This window comes from Crinia signifera, chromosome 7 (assembly GCF_055691185.1).
Source record: "Crinia signifera chromosome 7, ASM5569118v1, whole genome shotgun sequence".
NCBI lineage: Eukaryota > Metazoa > Chordata > Amphibia > Anura > Myobatrachidae > Crinia > Crinia signifera.
In genome coordinates this window covers 32,384,230-32,401,347 of record NC_139223.1, presented here as the reverse complement: position 1 = coordinate 32,401,347, position 17,118 = coordinate 32,384,230, and the positions used below count along the sequence as shown (strand labels likewise).

Sequence of the window (17,118 nt, the reverse complement as noted above, 5' to 3'; positions counted from 1 at the left end):
ATGAGCTGGACCGGGGGTAACAGGAGCGGCAGGGAGCCCTGAGGGCCAGCAGCCCTCTGCAGAGCAGCGATCAGGGGACCCAGTATAGGTGAGGGGTGTGGACAGTGTCTAGGTAGACAGTCAAAAGGACCATTATTGATCAACAGGCAGAAGGTTGACACATGAAAAAAGGTGGACGTGCATTATGTTGACATGGTCAAGAAGGTTGACACAAACAAAATCTCAGCATGAAAAAAAAGGTCAGCATGACAAAAAAAAGGTCAACATGAGTTTTTCACAAAAATATTGGAGTGTCTATGTCGACACAGGACACTGTATAAGTATACCGCATTCCCTCACATATCTCGCACTTAGGATACTATTATATTCTTCCTCTATGCCCACTGGGATGAACAAGTCAGTTTTATTTAAAACTCATGTCGACCTTTTTCCATGTCAACCTTTTTCCATGTAGAAATTTTGTTTGTGTTGACCTTTTGACCTTGTCACACTGGCCGAGTCCATCAGACACACATAGCTGATCACGCTGCCCTGGTCCATCAGACACACATAGCTGATCCTGCTGCCCTGGTCCATCAGACACACATAGCTGATCACGCTGCCCTGGTCCATCAGACACACATAGCCGATCACACCGGTCGGGTCCATCAGACGCACCTAGACGACCCCGGCCAGGTCCAAAGGACGCACATAGCTGATCACGCTGCCCTGGACCATCAGACACACATAGCCGATCACGCCAGCTGGGTCCATCGGACGCACATAGTCGATCACACCGGTCGGTTCCATCAGACACACATAGCCGACGCTGGCCGGGTCCAAAGGACGCACATAGCTGATCACGCTGCCCTGGTCCATCAGACACACATAGCCGATCACGCCAGCTGGGTCCATCGGACGCACATAGTCGATCACACCGGTCGGGTCCATCAGACGCACCTAGCCGACACCGGCCGGGTCCAAAGGACGCACATAGCTGATCACGCTGCCCTGGTCCATCAGACACACATAGCCGATCACGCCAGCTGGGTCCATCGGACGCACATAGTCGATCACGCTGCCCTGGTCCATCAGACGCACCTAGCCGACACCGGCCGGGTCCAAAGGACGCACATAGCTGATCACGCTGGCAGGGTCCAACTGACGCACATTGTCAATCATGCCGGCCGGGTCCATCAGACACACATAGCCGACACCGGCAGGGTCCAATGGACGCACATAGCCGATCACGCTGGCAGGGTCCAACGGACGCACATTGTCGATCACGCCGGCCGGGTCCATCAGACGCACCTAGCCGACACCGGCAGGGTCCAACAGATGCACATAGCCGATCACGCCGGCCGGGTCCAAAGGACACACATAGCCTATCACGCTGGCCGGTTCCAAAGGACGCACATAGCCGATGCCGGCAGGGTCCAACAGATGCACCTAGCCGATCACGCCGGCCGGGTCCAAAGAACGCACATAGCCTATCACGCCGGCTGGGTCCAAAGGACGCACATAGCCGATCACGCCGGCCAGGTCCAAAGGACGCACATAGCCGATCACGCCGGCCGGGTCCATCAGACGCACATTGCTGATCACGCATGCCCAGCAAATAACCCCATGGCATTGTGTTTTTTTCTCTCACTGCCACAAGGTGGTAATCAGAGTAGTGGCTGCCTTGGCGGACTGCCCGGGCATGGTGGCAGTGGTCTCAGTTGTTATGCAGGTACATCACACTTGTCTACTGTTGAAAATTAGTGTCAAGAAGATTATAGCTTTTACTATAATGCGGCACACGCCATTAAGAAGGTGTGTCACATTCTGTCCAAGGGGTGTGTCTATCTCCACCAATAGGTGTATCTATTGTCACTCAGGGGCGTGTCCAGCAGTGGCAGGGGAAAACTAAAGTAAAAAAAGACATTGTTCTTCCAGCTCACTGAATGGTATTACTAACCAATCTTGAACACTACATGATAATAGCATTCAGAGATATTGGTTACATATACCTGCGCAGGTGTATGCTATACCCCCAAGCCACATCAAGGCTTCTCTGTAAATTGGGGGTCCCTAGTGCTGCACTAGAGCCACCCAGCTCAACCAGTCCAGGTACACCGCACCCCACACCACCGTTACCCTAAATTATCATTATCATGTGGCTCCTTGCTGGTTAATCGTAGACCCAATTTAGGGTAATGGTGGTGTGGGGTGCGGTGCCCCTGGACGGTTGGACTGGGTGGCTCTAGTGCGGCATGCCCTTACATTCTATTAACACTTTTTTATTTTCCTCACTAACACTATCTCTCTCGTATTAATTACATTTCATTTTTTACTTTATCTCTCTCTCTCTCTATATATATATAGCCTCGGCCTCCTATCACTAATTTTTATTAACACTATAGTATCTCACTGGTGTTGCGCACTGGGCTTCCTAGCTTATGCTAGTTTTTTGGGGTGCCGCACCCTGCACCTAGATATAGCGCTAGGGACCCCCAATATACAGAGAAGCCTTGTTGTGGCTTGGGGGCATAGCATACACCTGCGCAGGTATATGTAACCAATATCTCTGAATTCTATTACCATGTAGTGTTCTAGATTGGTTACTAATACCATTCAGTGAGCCGGGGAAACTATGTATTTTTTTAGTTACTCAGTAGTAACCCCTCCCTTGCATGCACCTGAGTGGTATTACTGAACTCATTGAGCATCTACCACTATCCATACGAAAACTAAAGTAACCCTAGGGAAAGTGGTAGGTGATAACGCACCAGCCAATCGGCTCCTTACTGTCAAGTTACAGGTCATGACCCGTCTCCAGGTTCCATCATCTTAGTGAGTGCCCGGCGGTCCCTCAGCAGCTGGGCATCCCCCAGGAGCACTACAATGGCATCTATCCAGAGATCACCAGCTGCATTGCTGGGCAGAACACCCATGAACACAGGCTCCCCAATCACAGCCGGGATACGGACATTTGGTCGGCCCGATTAAGGTCAACATGCATTGGGTTGACCATTGAAGTTCGACAGGCCTTAGGTAGACACCTGAAATAGGTCGACATAGCTAAGGTTGAGAGGGTTGGAATGTCGACAATCAAAAGGTCAACATGAGTTTTTCACGTTTTTCTGAACCAGGAAAGGCAGTATTTCATGCCCCCCTATTTCAGGCCTGTTGACATTCAGTGGTTGACCCAATGCATGTCGACCCAATGACCCATACCCAGCATTCCTTTTCATATCAGCACCATTGTGTGTATAGCAATGACAAACCTGCAGTGAGTATAGTTGTGCCATAGGGGGTGCTGTGTAATAACTTTTCCAGCAGGAAGAACTCTCAAGGCCCTTGTGCTTCCAGGGGGAGAAGTTTCCTCTGTCTTCAGATGCAGGGATTTGGGGCTAGTATGTGATCTGTGGATGTCACCAGTACTACAGGGTATTACAGACTGTTTGTAGTAACTTTTGCTACTGCTAGTATAGACTGCTCTCCAACCAACTGATTTACTGTGTCCAAAGTCACTGGCAGAGGTCCTTTGCTGACGTCTTTCTACTCATATCCAGATGTGTAGGGCTTCTATAAACATTGGAGAACATTCTGCAGCTGGTTCTGTAGGTTATACATCTACGCTTGAGAGAGCCCAAGCACCAGCACTAAACAATAGGGAACGAACATCTGGGTAATAACAGACAGAGAAGGAGGTGCGCGGGTCCGCACACAGGCTTACAGTCTAGAGGGGGAGATGAGGGGACTAAGTAAAAACCGGGCCCGGACAAGACCCCGGAACGGACACTACAAGCTCTGGAATGCAGAGTTTGACGTCCGCTCCGTCGTTCCGGGATCTTGTCCGGGCCTGGTTTTTACTTAGTCCCCTCATCTCCCCCTTTAAATTGTAAGCCTGTCCCATCCAGGGAGGGGGGGGGGGCAATCCCAGTTATAGCTCTCACCAGGGACATGGGGAAGGGGAGATTACAGCCTCCCCGTGTGGTCCGTACCGTTCCGGTTTTTATTACACCCCCCGGACCATGCTGGGAGGCTGTATTCTCCCCCTTCTCCTCTCCCTGGTGAGAGGTGTCAAAACAGCTCCACCAGACGGGACACCCCCGGCAATGAATGGAGCCTGTCCGGTCCGGCGTTCCGGAGTGCTGTCCAGTTCGGTTTTTACCCATATCCGGAGATGAGCTTGTGCACACTGATAGTGAATGCAGGAGGGAGAACCCTGCTCATTCCTGCTCTCACCTAAAATAAGTCATCAACTCCTGCCTGCCCCAAAACATGCTATGTGGCCCGCACTGGCGTAACTATAGCACCGCAGCCCCCGCCACCGCGGGGGGGGGGAGCTGTGCATATGGGGGCGCTGGGGGCTGCGGTGCTATAGTTACACCTCCCCCCAATCCCCCGCAGGCTTACCTATTTCGCTGGTCCCGGCGGCTCCATTCTTCTGCTGAGGACCACCACAAAATGGCCGCCCCCATATAGCACACAGTTCTCTGAAACTGTCTGCTGTATGGGGGTGGCCATTTTGTGGTGGTCCTCAGCAGAAGAACGGAGCCGCCGGGACCAGCGCGAAAGGTAAGGCTGCGGGGGATTGGGGGGCTTTGAATGGGCGGCGGGGGGCGCCCCCCCTAATGGCGGGGGGGTGCCCAAAACGTAGCTACGCCGCTGGTGGCCCATAGTACGCATGCGCTGTGGCTGTCCTGCGATAAAATCCCGTTTTTTTATCGCTGGCTGTACACAAGGTGATTGACAGAAAGCCTGCGTTCAGGGGTGGTAACCGACTGTTTTCTGGGAGTGTCCAGAAAAACGCAGGCGTGCACAAGCGAGAGGGAAGTCATGTGACACCAGCTCCAGCCCCGATCAGCCTGCTTCTATCACAGCCGCTGAGCAAGTCCTGACTGCACACTGTGAGTCACTTACTGGCCCAGTGATCAGGTCTGAATTAGGCCCATATAGTCCATACTATTGATGGTATTACAACACTGGAAAGTGCAACTGTGGCAAAAACCTGGTAAACACATGAAGGAGAAGACTTACAGACGTCACATCTGGGTAATATCACCACCGTGACCCCAAGGTTAATAAGGAAAATACTTAGAATTTTGTTTCCTTAAAGCAGTAATCAGCCCTGAGAGTTTCCTATAAAACACAGTAAAGTGTTGTGTCATATATTCAGTATTAGGTGCCGTGCCAGAAGTCATGTGACCAAAAAGACAGAAAGTCATGTGACTGATAAGCATTTAATGGCGCAAACAGGAAATGTGTGACATTCCAGCTCTGTCACTATGATGGATAGTCACTGGCAGGGTCTCCCAGCGAGGGGTCTGTGCATTGCACGCCTGCTGTCCACCTGTCTCCTATACACACTACTGTAGGGATGGCCAGCAACCATTCATGATCATCGATGGTTTATGGTCCATGTAGAATAGTTTTGCCATCGATGGGGGCGAACCAGATGGTTTCCCTCCATCGATGACAACATAACCAAATAGTTGTTTTGTTGTTTTCTCCACAAGGAGTCGGTACACTGAGTATAGCTCCACCCCTGACACACAGGAAGCCCCACCCCCAGGATCTGATTGGCCCATAGGCCAATCAGTCAACGAAAATAGATGAATATCGATAGGTAAAAACCCTCGATGGTCATCCATTGCATAGTATGGCACCATCGAAGACCAAATGCACTATTGCCATCGATGGCAACCATCGATGGCAATGATGGCCATCCCTACGTTACAGCAGGAACTCAGCGATCACGCATTTTACATGATCAAATAAAATAAAATTTTATTTGTCACATACAAAAATCATACATACCTGTAGTACAATATGTAGTGAAATGCTTATTATACAACTGTCCTACATTACGATAAGTAGATCGGCTTAGGAAGAGTGTAGAGAGAGTGTGCTGGGTAGGTCTAGAAAGAAAGAAAGAACATCCCGGTACTAGGAGGTCTGGTTGAGGGCTCTAATGGCCTACGGGAAGAAGCTCCTTCTCATACGCTCTGTGTTTGCCTTCAATGAGCGGTAGCGTTTCCCTGACCGCAACAAAGAGAATAGTCCATTGTTGGGATGGCTGAGGTCCTTCATTATCTTCCTGGCTTTGGTCCAGCATCGCTTTCTGTATATAGTGTCCAGGTCTAGAAGCTCGATACGGATGGTACACTCTGCCGATCGCACAACCCTCTGGAGAGCTTGCCTGTCCTTTTTGGTGCTGTTGCCAAACCAGGCCGTGATATTTCCTGTCAGGATGCTCTCAATGGTGCAGGAATAGAAATTCTTTAGTACTCTTGAGGATAGTCTAAAGTCCTTCAGTCATCCAAGATGATAAAGACATTGCCATGCCTTCTTCGTCAGGGAGTTAACATGACAGGACCGAGTCATGTCCTGCGTGATGTAGATACCAAGGTACCTGAAACTGTCTACTCTCTCCACTGGGGTCCCATCGATGGTCAGTGGCTGGTAGTTCCTCTCCTGCTTTGTGCTGAAGTCCACTATTAGCTCCTTAGTTTTGCTGACGTTCAGGTAGAGATTGTTGACCTGGCACCAAGATTCCAGGTTGCTAACCTCCTCTAGGTAGGCTGTCTCGTCATTGTTAGAGATCAGGCCCACCACCACAGTGTTGTCTGCATACTTAATGATGCTGGTGGAGCTTGAAGTGGCCACACAGTCGTAAGTACATAGAGAGTACAGCAGGGGGCTCAGAACACAGCCCTGGGGTGCTCCAGTGCTGAGGGTGAGCGAGGGTCTGGGTCTGTCTGTCAGAAAGTTGGATATCCAGCAACACAAGGATCTGCTGAGGCCCAGGATCTCCAGCTTAGTGGTGAGTATGGAGGGGATTATTGAATTAAATGCTGAACTTTTTCTGGTAAAGTTGTGACTCTAATTTCTGGCCATATCACCGCTTCGCCTCCTTCACTACTCTGCGTACCCTATAGATGTAGCCTTATACTCTGACATGTTCCCACTGAGTTATACGCAGCGGAAAGGGATCTCAGTGCATCGCGGACGGATTTATCCACCCACGGCTTCTGATTTGAGAACATAGTGATGGTAGTCTTGTGGACTGTGTCTTCTACTAGTTTCCCGATGAATCCTATGACCACTTCCGTAAACATGTTGACGTCATCATCAGAGCTGCGCCGAAACATGTCCCAGTCTGCGTCATCCAGAGCATCCTGCCGAGCGGCCACCGATTGGTTCGTCCAGCGTGAGACCTCCCTCTGAGCAGGAGCTTTCTGCTTTAACCTTTGTTTACATTTTGGCAAGAGAAAGATGGTGGCGTGGTCAGATTTCCCAAACGGAGGATGACAGAACGACTGTGTCAACATTTTGTACCTGACAGCCTCATGAAAAATTGACTGTTGACCTATCATTCCGATCTGGTATCGGTTGATAGATCTACATTGTCAATCGGTCTATGATGAAGTCAACAAGTTGACGGTTGACATGAAAAAGTAGACACATGAAAGAGTTTTTCACGATTTTTTTCTTTAAACCTGGCTTCTTCTTACTTCACCATCCATGTCGGTAATAGAGGGGGAATATAATAGTGTGCAGAGTCCAAAAGCAAGGGCACGTTTTGACCTTTTCACCCTGTCGATCCTTTCCTATGTTGACCTTTCCCACGTTGACCTTTTGACCCTGTCGGCTTATTGCATGTCGACCTTTTGGAGTAGACCTATGGATTGTCTATCTAGACACTGAGGGATTATTTACTATGATGATAGTTCTATTTTCAATGGGATATTGCTATGGGCAACCAATCAGAATCCACTTATATTATTTATCACCGTCTAGAACAGGCATGTCCAAACTGTGGCCCTCCAGCTGTTGTGAGACTACACATCCCAGCATGCCTTGCCATAGTTTTAGCATTCCCAAATATCAATAGTGTGGCAAGGCATGATGGGACTTGTAGTTTCACAGCAACTGGAGGGCCATAGTTTGGACATCACCAGAGAACACTGGCCCTGACGGATTGCTCAGCACACAGCGGTGACACATCGCTCTGCGCTGAGCGATCTTGCTGAGCGTTCTGCGTGATCTACCATTGCTCAGAACGCTCACCACATCTCCCCGTGTGTAGGCTCCTTAAGGATTAGACAGTCCACTGGCTCTGAAAGGTGTCTCGCCGACTCCTACGTTCACAGCAACAGAACCTCACCCTTTCTATTGAGATCTTAGCGCTTTTGATCTGTGCAGCTATTTATAGTGAAGCCTGCTGGGTAAGGCATGGGAGGGTAACGTGAGCCTATACACTAATCATAATTGTCTATAATGAGTGGCGGGGTGGCCATACAGCGAAATGTGACCTTTGTTCACCTCGGTGACCCCTGGAGGTCAGCGGACAAATTATTTGGGACAAAACATACATCTTTATCTTCCCGGTGCCGAAGCAGCATCGATTATATGGTAAAACTGTACGTAAGTGAGCAAATCAGTGGGGCCAGTGTGGAGTAGGGTTCCATCCTTTGACCCCCGCACCACTGACCACCAGTAGTGGCATTATAAGGGGCTACAGCTGCATCAGGGCCTACAGTGCTATCGCAGTCAGCATGCTGAATAAATGGAGAATGAGGGACAAAGCTATACAGCAAATGTTTATAAATGACATTTCCTACACATTATAAATGGAACGTCACACAGAGGCGTGACCGGGCTCGCTTGCTATAGACGATTTAGAAGCACAGTCAGATTTCATGACGGTAGCAGGTTTTATTAAACTGCAGAGCTGAGTCACTTAGGACTGATGTAAACTCCTTCAAACACCAATTAGAGAGGATTTATTTAATGATTGAGAACAGTCACCCCTGCCGGGCCGCTCCTCCCAGTCATGTTAGGTGCACAAGCTGGCTCTGACCACATAGGACCCCTATGGACCTTAAGGCACGGCCTGCTGCACAGGACTTTGCTAAGAGCAGGGCATCATAATGATCCTGAGATATTATTGCAGGTGGGTTTATTGGGGCAGATGTATTAAGCTTTAACAAGAGATAAAACCCGCATTGATTATTGCAATAGTCTCCTAACTGGTCTTCCCAAGAACAGACTCTCACCACTGCAATCAATTTTAAATGCTGCTGCTAGGCTGATCTTCCTTGCAAGACGCTCATCGTCTGCTGATCCGCTCTGCCAGCCCCTCCATTGGTTGCCTGTATATTACCGTATTCAATATAAAACACTTCTACTTGCTTATAAAGCTATTAACCATACTGCACCAGCATATATCTCTGCACTTATCACAAAATATCTCCCATCTCGACCACTACGCTCTACACAAGATCTGCGTCTCTCTTCTGCACGGATCACTAGCTCCCATTCATTATTACAGGACTTTCATCGGGCGGCTCCCATCCTATGGAATGCCCTTCCATGCACAATTAGACTCTCCTCTAGCCTCCAGACTTTCAAGCGTTCCCTGAAAACTCACCTCTTCAGGCAAGCCTATCATATTTAAGTTCTACATGCATAACCCTCCGAGGCACTTATGTATTATATAGCTTTCCTTCTGGATTTGTAACTGCTATGCTATTACTGGTGCCTGTCCTTATGTTTCCCCCTATATCCCTATAGATTGTAAGCTTGCAGCAGGGCCCTCCTACCTATAAGTCTGTCTGTTGTTACTCAGTTTGTCTTATCACTGTCTACTATTGTAAAGCGCAACGAAATCTGCTGCGCTATATAAGAAACTGTAAATAAACAAATAAATAAGGCTGATAAGGAGAGATAAATGCCCAGCCAATCACCTGCTAACTGCCATGTTACAGCCTGTGTTTGAAAAAAGTCAGTAAGGAGCTGATTGGCTGGACATTTATCTCTCCTTATCACCCTTGCATTTATCTCTTGTTAAGGCTTAATACATCTTCCCCATTGTGAGCTGACACAACACTGTTCCCGCTGTCAGCTCACATGCCTGAGGCAGCGAAACGGCTGCTCGTCATAACAAAGTCAATTAAAGAGTCAGTAGGTAAATGCGTTGCGATGATTTAAGATATGTACACAACACCAGTGGTTGCCTGGTAATCACTGCTGGTTTCTGTAGGGACACGTTAGATTACCCATCCTTTGCCCATTATGGCCTTGTGACCCAACCACTGGATATTCGGAATCAGCAAAGCACTGCTGCCAGTGTATAGACCAGTGTTATAAGGGTTGGGGGCTGGCATCTTACTTATTCCTGCAATGCTGAACTGATCGTCTGTCCGGCCAAACCTCAGAGAATTGATTCTACCATGACGATCCCATTCTTTAAGTCTTCCATCTGTAGATTGCTCAGCTACAGTAGAAAAGGACAATGGACCCTGTTAGTAAACCCCGGGGACAGGAATTGGAATTCTTAACAGTATACACTGCTTAGATAGATTCCTTACAAGACCATATTAAGAGCCGCATTGGCAGGTCTTGCTGAAGCTCCTACCTATAATTGTTAATCAATGGTTATCAATCGTTTGCAGGCCATGTTCAATGGTCCAGCCCATCGTAGGTGGAGGTCCGATGGCAAAATGGGCATCACTTTCTGCTGTGCACATCCACGGCTACCATGGTCTCCTCCCTTTCATGCTGGGGGCAGGCCAGGAACTCCCCGAGCTGCTTGGCTACGTACAGTCTCTCTCTTGAGACATCCGAACTCTCCGTCGCCCATGTGGGACACAGCAGTGGCACAGTGCCTGAAAACGTGGGACTATCCTGCCTAGATGGAGATGTTGGGAGCGCTGCTCTCATCTCTGGAGGGATCAAACGTCAATGGTTTTCTTCCAATGGATAGTAATGTCTATGATAGCCAAAGGCAAGGTCGTAATAGCCAGCCAGTGGCGTAGCTTCATATGTGGCAGACCGTGCGCAGGGGGGCTCTATAGGGTTGGGGGAGGTGGGTGATGCGATGCGGTCGCTCCATGGGGGGGTGTTTGGGTTCAGTTGCCGGGTGCGATGCCGCTGCATTGCTCCATGGGGGAGTTGGGATGGCGGGCGGGTGGGGGTGATGCCGCCAGGTCATTCCACAGGGGTGGTTGGGGGGTGTGTGATGCGGTGGTGGCCGCCGAGGTCGCTGGGGGGGTAATGACAGTTACTCACCTCAGGGCCGTAACTAGGGGTGGGCTAGGGGGTCACCGGGCGCTGGAGGGTGGGGGCGCTAGTGTGGTGTCCCAGCAGAGTGGTCCCTGGGATGAGCAGCGGTGGTCCGGGGACTGGTGGGTTAATGCCAGGTCCTAGCGGGGTCCCGGGGACTGGTGGGTTAACTCCGGCTCCTATCGCTGCCGGACGGTGGGCACGAAGCAGGTTTTGAAAAGACTTGCCGGACGCTGATTGGCTGAATTCATCAGCGCTTCCCGCCGCCAGGCAGATAGCGCTAGGAGACGGAGTGAGTAAAGGCTGCCGCTACACCAATCCCTGGACGCTACACACAGGTATGTTGGCAGCGGGGGTCCAGGGACTGGTGTAGCGGCAGCTTTCACATACACAGCCGCTCACTATTTGCCTGGCAGCTTTCACATACACAGCCGCTCGCTATTTGCCTGGCGGCGAGAAGCGCTGATGATTTTGAAAAGACTAGCCAATCAGCGTCCGGCAAGTCTTTTCAAAATCTGCCTCCCGCCCACCGCCCGGCAGCGCTAGGAGCCGGAGTTAACCTTCTCCAGTCCCCGGACCCCCGCTGCCTGACCCCAAGGCAGTGATTTTTTTTTTTTTTTTGGGGGGGGGGGGGGGGGGGGGGCGACCAAATGACTGCCGACCCGGGCGCCGAAACACCTTGGTTCGGCCCTGCTCACCTCCATCCAGGGGTGGTCCATGCTCCCGACTACCGCCCTCCAGTGGCCGGCGCCCTAGGCAAATGCCTAAAGCTGCCTAGTGATAGCACCAGCCCTGGGTGTAGCCAGGAATCAATAATTTATCCTTACATAGTATGTACAGGTCTTGGCTGCAATCAAGCCAATGACCTTAATACTGTAAAGCAGTAATGCCAACCACTACGCCAACCATTCCGTCCCAATAGTGAACATGGGGGTAGATGTATGAAGCAGCGATAAGGGAGGAGAAGTGAAGCCTGGTACTTTATCACCAGCCAATCAGCTCCTAACTGTCCCTTTTTAAACCCAGCCTGTAGCTTAGCAGTCAGTAGCTGATTGGCCGATGATAAAGTACCAGGCACTTCTCCTCCCTTATCACTGCTTCATACATCTACCCCATGATTCCCACTAAAGATGTAATAAATGGGTATACCATATTACCAGGGAAACTCTCTCCTTTCTTCTACCAGCTGGGCCCCTAGGCGTTGCTGCATTCATATACTGTACTGTTGCAGTGTACTTAGTGACCTGTATACAATAAACGGAGACAACTGAAGCATTGCTATTTACCCCAGTTGTATTAGACCTAGGTGCGGCACATTATTCCTTTATTATTTTCACTTCCCAATGTAGACACTTGGACAGAAGTGATTTACAGTAACAGGGTGTGTGTGTGTGTAATGCCATTGCCAAGTGCAAATATTGCAGCTAGTGTCACTTTAAGTAAACAAGCGCCTTCCTTGCGTTCTCTGCAGCACGTTGGTGTCACATAACTGGTAAGATAATTCTACTATCTGTTTTACCAGATCAGCAAAGTAACAGTCAGTAAATGCCGGATCTGCCCCCGCATGTTACTGACATTGTCATTCTGCGTTATTGCCGCGTACTACTGAGTAACGGTCTTGGTGACAGTGAAGGCGCTGCCTTATTACAATCAGTCTCAAATTACTAATGTGCAGTCTAAACGAAAGGCCTGATTCCGTAATGCACGCAATGCCGATATTTATGGAGGTGAGCGAGTATCGCCCGCTGGTGCATGCGTCACGATTGCACTGCCAAGGTACCTTAGCCATGTCGCTCTCAGTCATTATTATGCATCCTAGAAAATGACAGAATCCATACATCCCAACTGTCCCAATTTTTGAGGGACAGTCCTTTTGGGGGGGACGACACTGTCCCATGTCCCACCCGCAGCAGCAGTATCCCGCATTGGGGGGGGGGGGGGGCAGTTGGGAGTCTCCCATGTCACCCGCTGGAATAAATGCACACCCTTACTGGGAGCCCACCTGCTGTGCTCCCACATCTGTGACCTATGTCTGCCAGCTGTGCTCCCACATCTGTGACCTATGTCTGCCTGCTGTGCTCCCACATCTGTGCCCTATGTCTGCCTGCTGTGCTCCCACATCTGTGACCTATGTCTGCCTGCTGTGCTCCCACATCTGTGACCTATGTCTGCCTGCTGTGCTCCCACATCTGTACCCTATGTCTGCCAGCTGTGCTCCTACATCTGTGCCCTATGTCTGCCAGCTGTGCTCCCACATCTGTGCCCTATGTCTGCCTGCTGTGCTCCCACAGCTGTACCCTATGTCTGCCAGCTGTGCTCCCACATCTGTGCCCTATGTCTGCCAGCTGTGCTCCTACATCTGTGCCCTATGTCTGCCAGCTGTGCTCCCACATCTGTGCCCTATGTCTGTCTGCTGTGCTCCCACATCTGTGCACTGTGTGCCTGCTGTGCTCCCACATCTGTACCCTATGTCTGCCAGCTGTGCTCCTACATCTGTGCCCTATGTCTGCCAGCTGTGTTCCCACATCTGTGCCCTATGTCTGTCTGCTGTGTTCCCACATCTGTGCACTATGTGTGCCTGCTGTGCTCCCACATCTGTACCCTATGTCTGCCAGCTGTGCTCCCACATCTGTTCCGATGTCTGCCTGCTGTGCTCCCACATCTGTACCCTATGTCTGCCAGCTGTGCTCCCACATCTGTGCCCCGTGTCTGCCAGCTGTGCTCCCACATCTGTGCCTGATATCTGCCCGCTGTGCTTTCATATCTGTACCCTATGTCTGCCTGCTGTGCTCCCACATCTGTGCATTGTGTCTGTCAATTGTGCTCCCACATCTGTGCCCTATGTCTGCCAGCTGTGTTTCCACATCTGTGCCCTATATCTGCCAGCTGTGCTCCTACATCTGTGCCCTATGTCTGCCAGCTGTGCTCCCACATCTGTGCCCTATGTCTGTCTGCTGTGCTCCCACATCTGTGCCTGCTGTGCTCCCACATCTGTACCCTATGTCTGCCAGCTGTGCTCCCACATCTGTTCCGATGTCTGCCTGTTGTGCTCCCACATATGTACCCTATGTCTGCCAGCTGTGCTCCCACATCTGTGCCCCATGTCTGCCAGCTATGATCCCACATCTGTTCCGATGTCTGCCTGCTGTGCTCCCACATCTGTACCCTATGTCTGCCAGCTGTGCTCCCACATCTGTGCCCAGTGTCTGCCAGCTGTGCTCCCACATCTGTGCCTGATGTCTGTCCGCTGTGCTTTCACATCTGTACCCTATGTCTGCCTGCTGTGCTCCCACATCTGTGCATTGTGTCTGTCAGTTGTGCTCCCACATCTGTGCCCTATGTCTGCCAGCTGTGTTCCACATCTGTGCCCTATATCTGCCAGCTGTGCTCCTACATCTGTGCCCTATGTCTGCCAGCTGTGCTCCCACATCTGTGCCCTATGTCTGTCTGCTGTGCTCCCACATCTGTGCACTATGTGTGCCTGCTGTGCTCCCACATCTGTACCCTATGTCTGCCAGCTGTGCTCCCACATCTGTTCCGATGTCTGCCTGTTGTGCTCCCACATATGTACCCTATGTCTGCCAGCTATGCTCCCATATCTGTGCCCCATGTCTGCCAGCTGTGCTCCCACATCTGTGCCTGATGTCTGCCCGCTGTGCTTTCACATCTGTACCCTATGTCTGCCTGCTGTGCTCCCACATCTGTGCACTGTGTCTGACAGTTGTGCTCCCACATCTGTGCCCTATGTCTGCCTGCTGTGCTCCCACATCTGTGCCCGATGTCTGCCTGCTGTGCTCCCACATCTGTGCCCTATGTCTGCCAGCTGTGCTCCTACATTTGTGCTCTATGTCTGTCTGCTTTGACCCCACATCTGGGCAGTGTCCATGCCTGCTGTTCCCCCATATCTGTGCACTGCCCCTGCCTGCTGTGACCCCTCATCTGTGCACTGCCCATGCCTTATGTGCCCCCACATCTGTGTACTGCCCCTGCCTGCTGTGCCCCCACATCTGTTCAGATTCCCTGCCTGCTTTACTCCTCATCTGTGCAGTGTCCCTACCTGCTGTGCCCTATTGCTGCCTGCTGTGCCCCCACATCTGTGCCCTATGCCTGCCTGCTGTGCCCTCGCATCTGTGCCCTATGTCTGCCTTCTGTGCCCCCGCATCTGTACACTGTCCCTGCCTGCTGTGCCCTACATCTGTGCCCTATGTCTGCCTGCTGTGCCCCCACATCTGTGCCCTATGTCTGCCTGTTGTGCCCCCACATCTGTGCCCTATGTCTGTCTGTTATGCCCCCACATCTGTGCCCTATGTCTGTGCACTGTCCCTGCCTGCTGTGCCGGCACATCTGTGCACTGCCCCTGCCTGCTGTGACCCTTCATCTGTGCACTGCCCATGCCTTATGTGCCCCCACATCTGTGTATTGGTACTGCCCCTACCTGCTGTGCCCCCACGTCTGTTTGGATTCCCTGCCTTTTGTTCCCCTCATCTGTGCAGTGTCCCTACCTGCTGTGTCCTATGCCTGCCTGCTGTGCCCTATGTCTGACTACTGTGCCCCCACATCTGTGCCCTATGCCTGCCTGCTGTGCCCCCACATATGTGCCCTTTGCCTGCCTGATGTGCCACCCACATATGAGCACTGTCCATGCCTTCTGTGCCCCCACATCTGTGCACTGTCCCTGTCTGCTGTGCTCCCACATCTGTGCAGTGCACTGTTCCTGGCCCCCAGTCTGGAAGATTCCAGGTTGGATCAGAGGGAGGTGCCAGAGCAGCATCTTTGTGACTGTTTCTTGTTTGCTGGTGTAACACAAGCCAGAGCCGGAGCCGGAGCCCGGGGAGCAGCAGCAGCAGGAGGAGGAGGAGCAGGAGACGGGGCAGGGAGCCAGCAAGTCAGGACTATCCCAGAGATACATCCACCACACTGTGCCCAGCTCTGCTGCCCGGATCACCATGCCCCCTGTGCTGCACTGAGCCCTGTCAGTGCCCCCTCCGCCAGTGCCCCGCACCCGCTGCACCATGGAGCCCCGGCTGTGCCACATCCAGAGAGGGGAGCAGGGATACGGCTTCCACCTGCACGGAGAGAAGAACAAGATCGGACAGTACATCCGCAAAGTGGAGCCCGGATCCCCGGCTGAGATCGCGGGGCTGAAGGCTGGAGACCGGGTGCTGGAAGTCAATGGGGAGAACGTGGAGAAAGAAACGCACCACCAGGTAACCGAGCTGCCTGGTATCTCTGTGTCATGTGTCCTTATACACTCTGTGCTGCTGTGCCCTGATACACTCTGCGCTGCTGTCATTATAAATTCTGTTGCTGGGTATATGCAATGGTGTTATGTGTCCTTTACCCTTTGTGCTGCTGTGTCCTTATACACTCTGTGCTGCTGGGTATATGCAATAGTGTATTGTGTCCTTATACCCTCTGTGCTGCTGTGTCCTTATACACTCTGTGCTGCTGTGTCCTTATACACTCTGTGCTAATGGGCATATGCAATAGTGTTATGTGTCCTTATACCATCTGTGCTGCTGTGTCCTTATACACTCTGTGCTGCTGGGTATCACCATAACAGTGACATGTGTTCTTAGATACTCTGTGCTGCTGTATACTTACAGTTGTGCTCATAAGGTTACATACCCTAGCAGATTTTGTTATTTTCTGGCCATTTGTCAGAGAATATGAATGATAACTCATAAACTTTTCTTTCACTCATGGTGGGTGGTTGGGTGAAGCCATTTATTGTCACACAACTGTGTTTACTCTTTTTAAATCATAATGACAACAGAAACTACCCAAATGACCCTGATCAAAAGTTTACATACCCCAGTTCTTAATACCGTGTATTGCCCCCTTTAACATCAATGACAGCTTGAAGTCTTTTGTGGTAGTTGTGGATGAGGCTCTTTATTTTCTCAGATGGTAAAGCCTCCAGTTCCTGTAAATTCTCGGGCTGTCTTACCGGATCTGCACGTTTGAGATCTCCCCAGAGTGGCTCCATGATATTGAGGTCAAGAGACTGAGATGGCCACTCCAGAACCTTCACTTTATTCTGCTGTAGTCAATGACAGGTCGACTTGGCGTGTTTTGGAT

General features: G+C 51.0%; 1 protein-coding gene across 1 annotated transcript in view; it reads left to right on the top strand.

The window, feature by feature from the left end:
• Positions 1-15,845: 15,845 nt before the first annotated feature.
• Positions 15,846-17,118, top strand: part of NHERF2 (NHERF family PDZ scaffold protein 2) — an 83,264-nt gene continuing 81,991 nt past the window's right edge. The window contains exon 1 of the mRNA XM_083152771.1: positions 15,846-16,244. Within this exon, the coding sequence (XP_083008897.1) occupies positions 16,050-16,244 (195 nt within the window). The 5' untranslated portion in view covers positions 15,846-16,049. The remainder of the gene's footprint in view (positions 16,245-17,118) is intronic.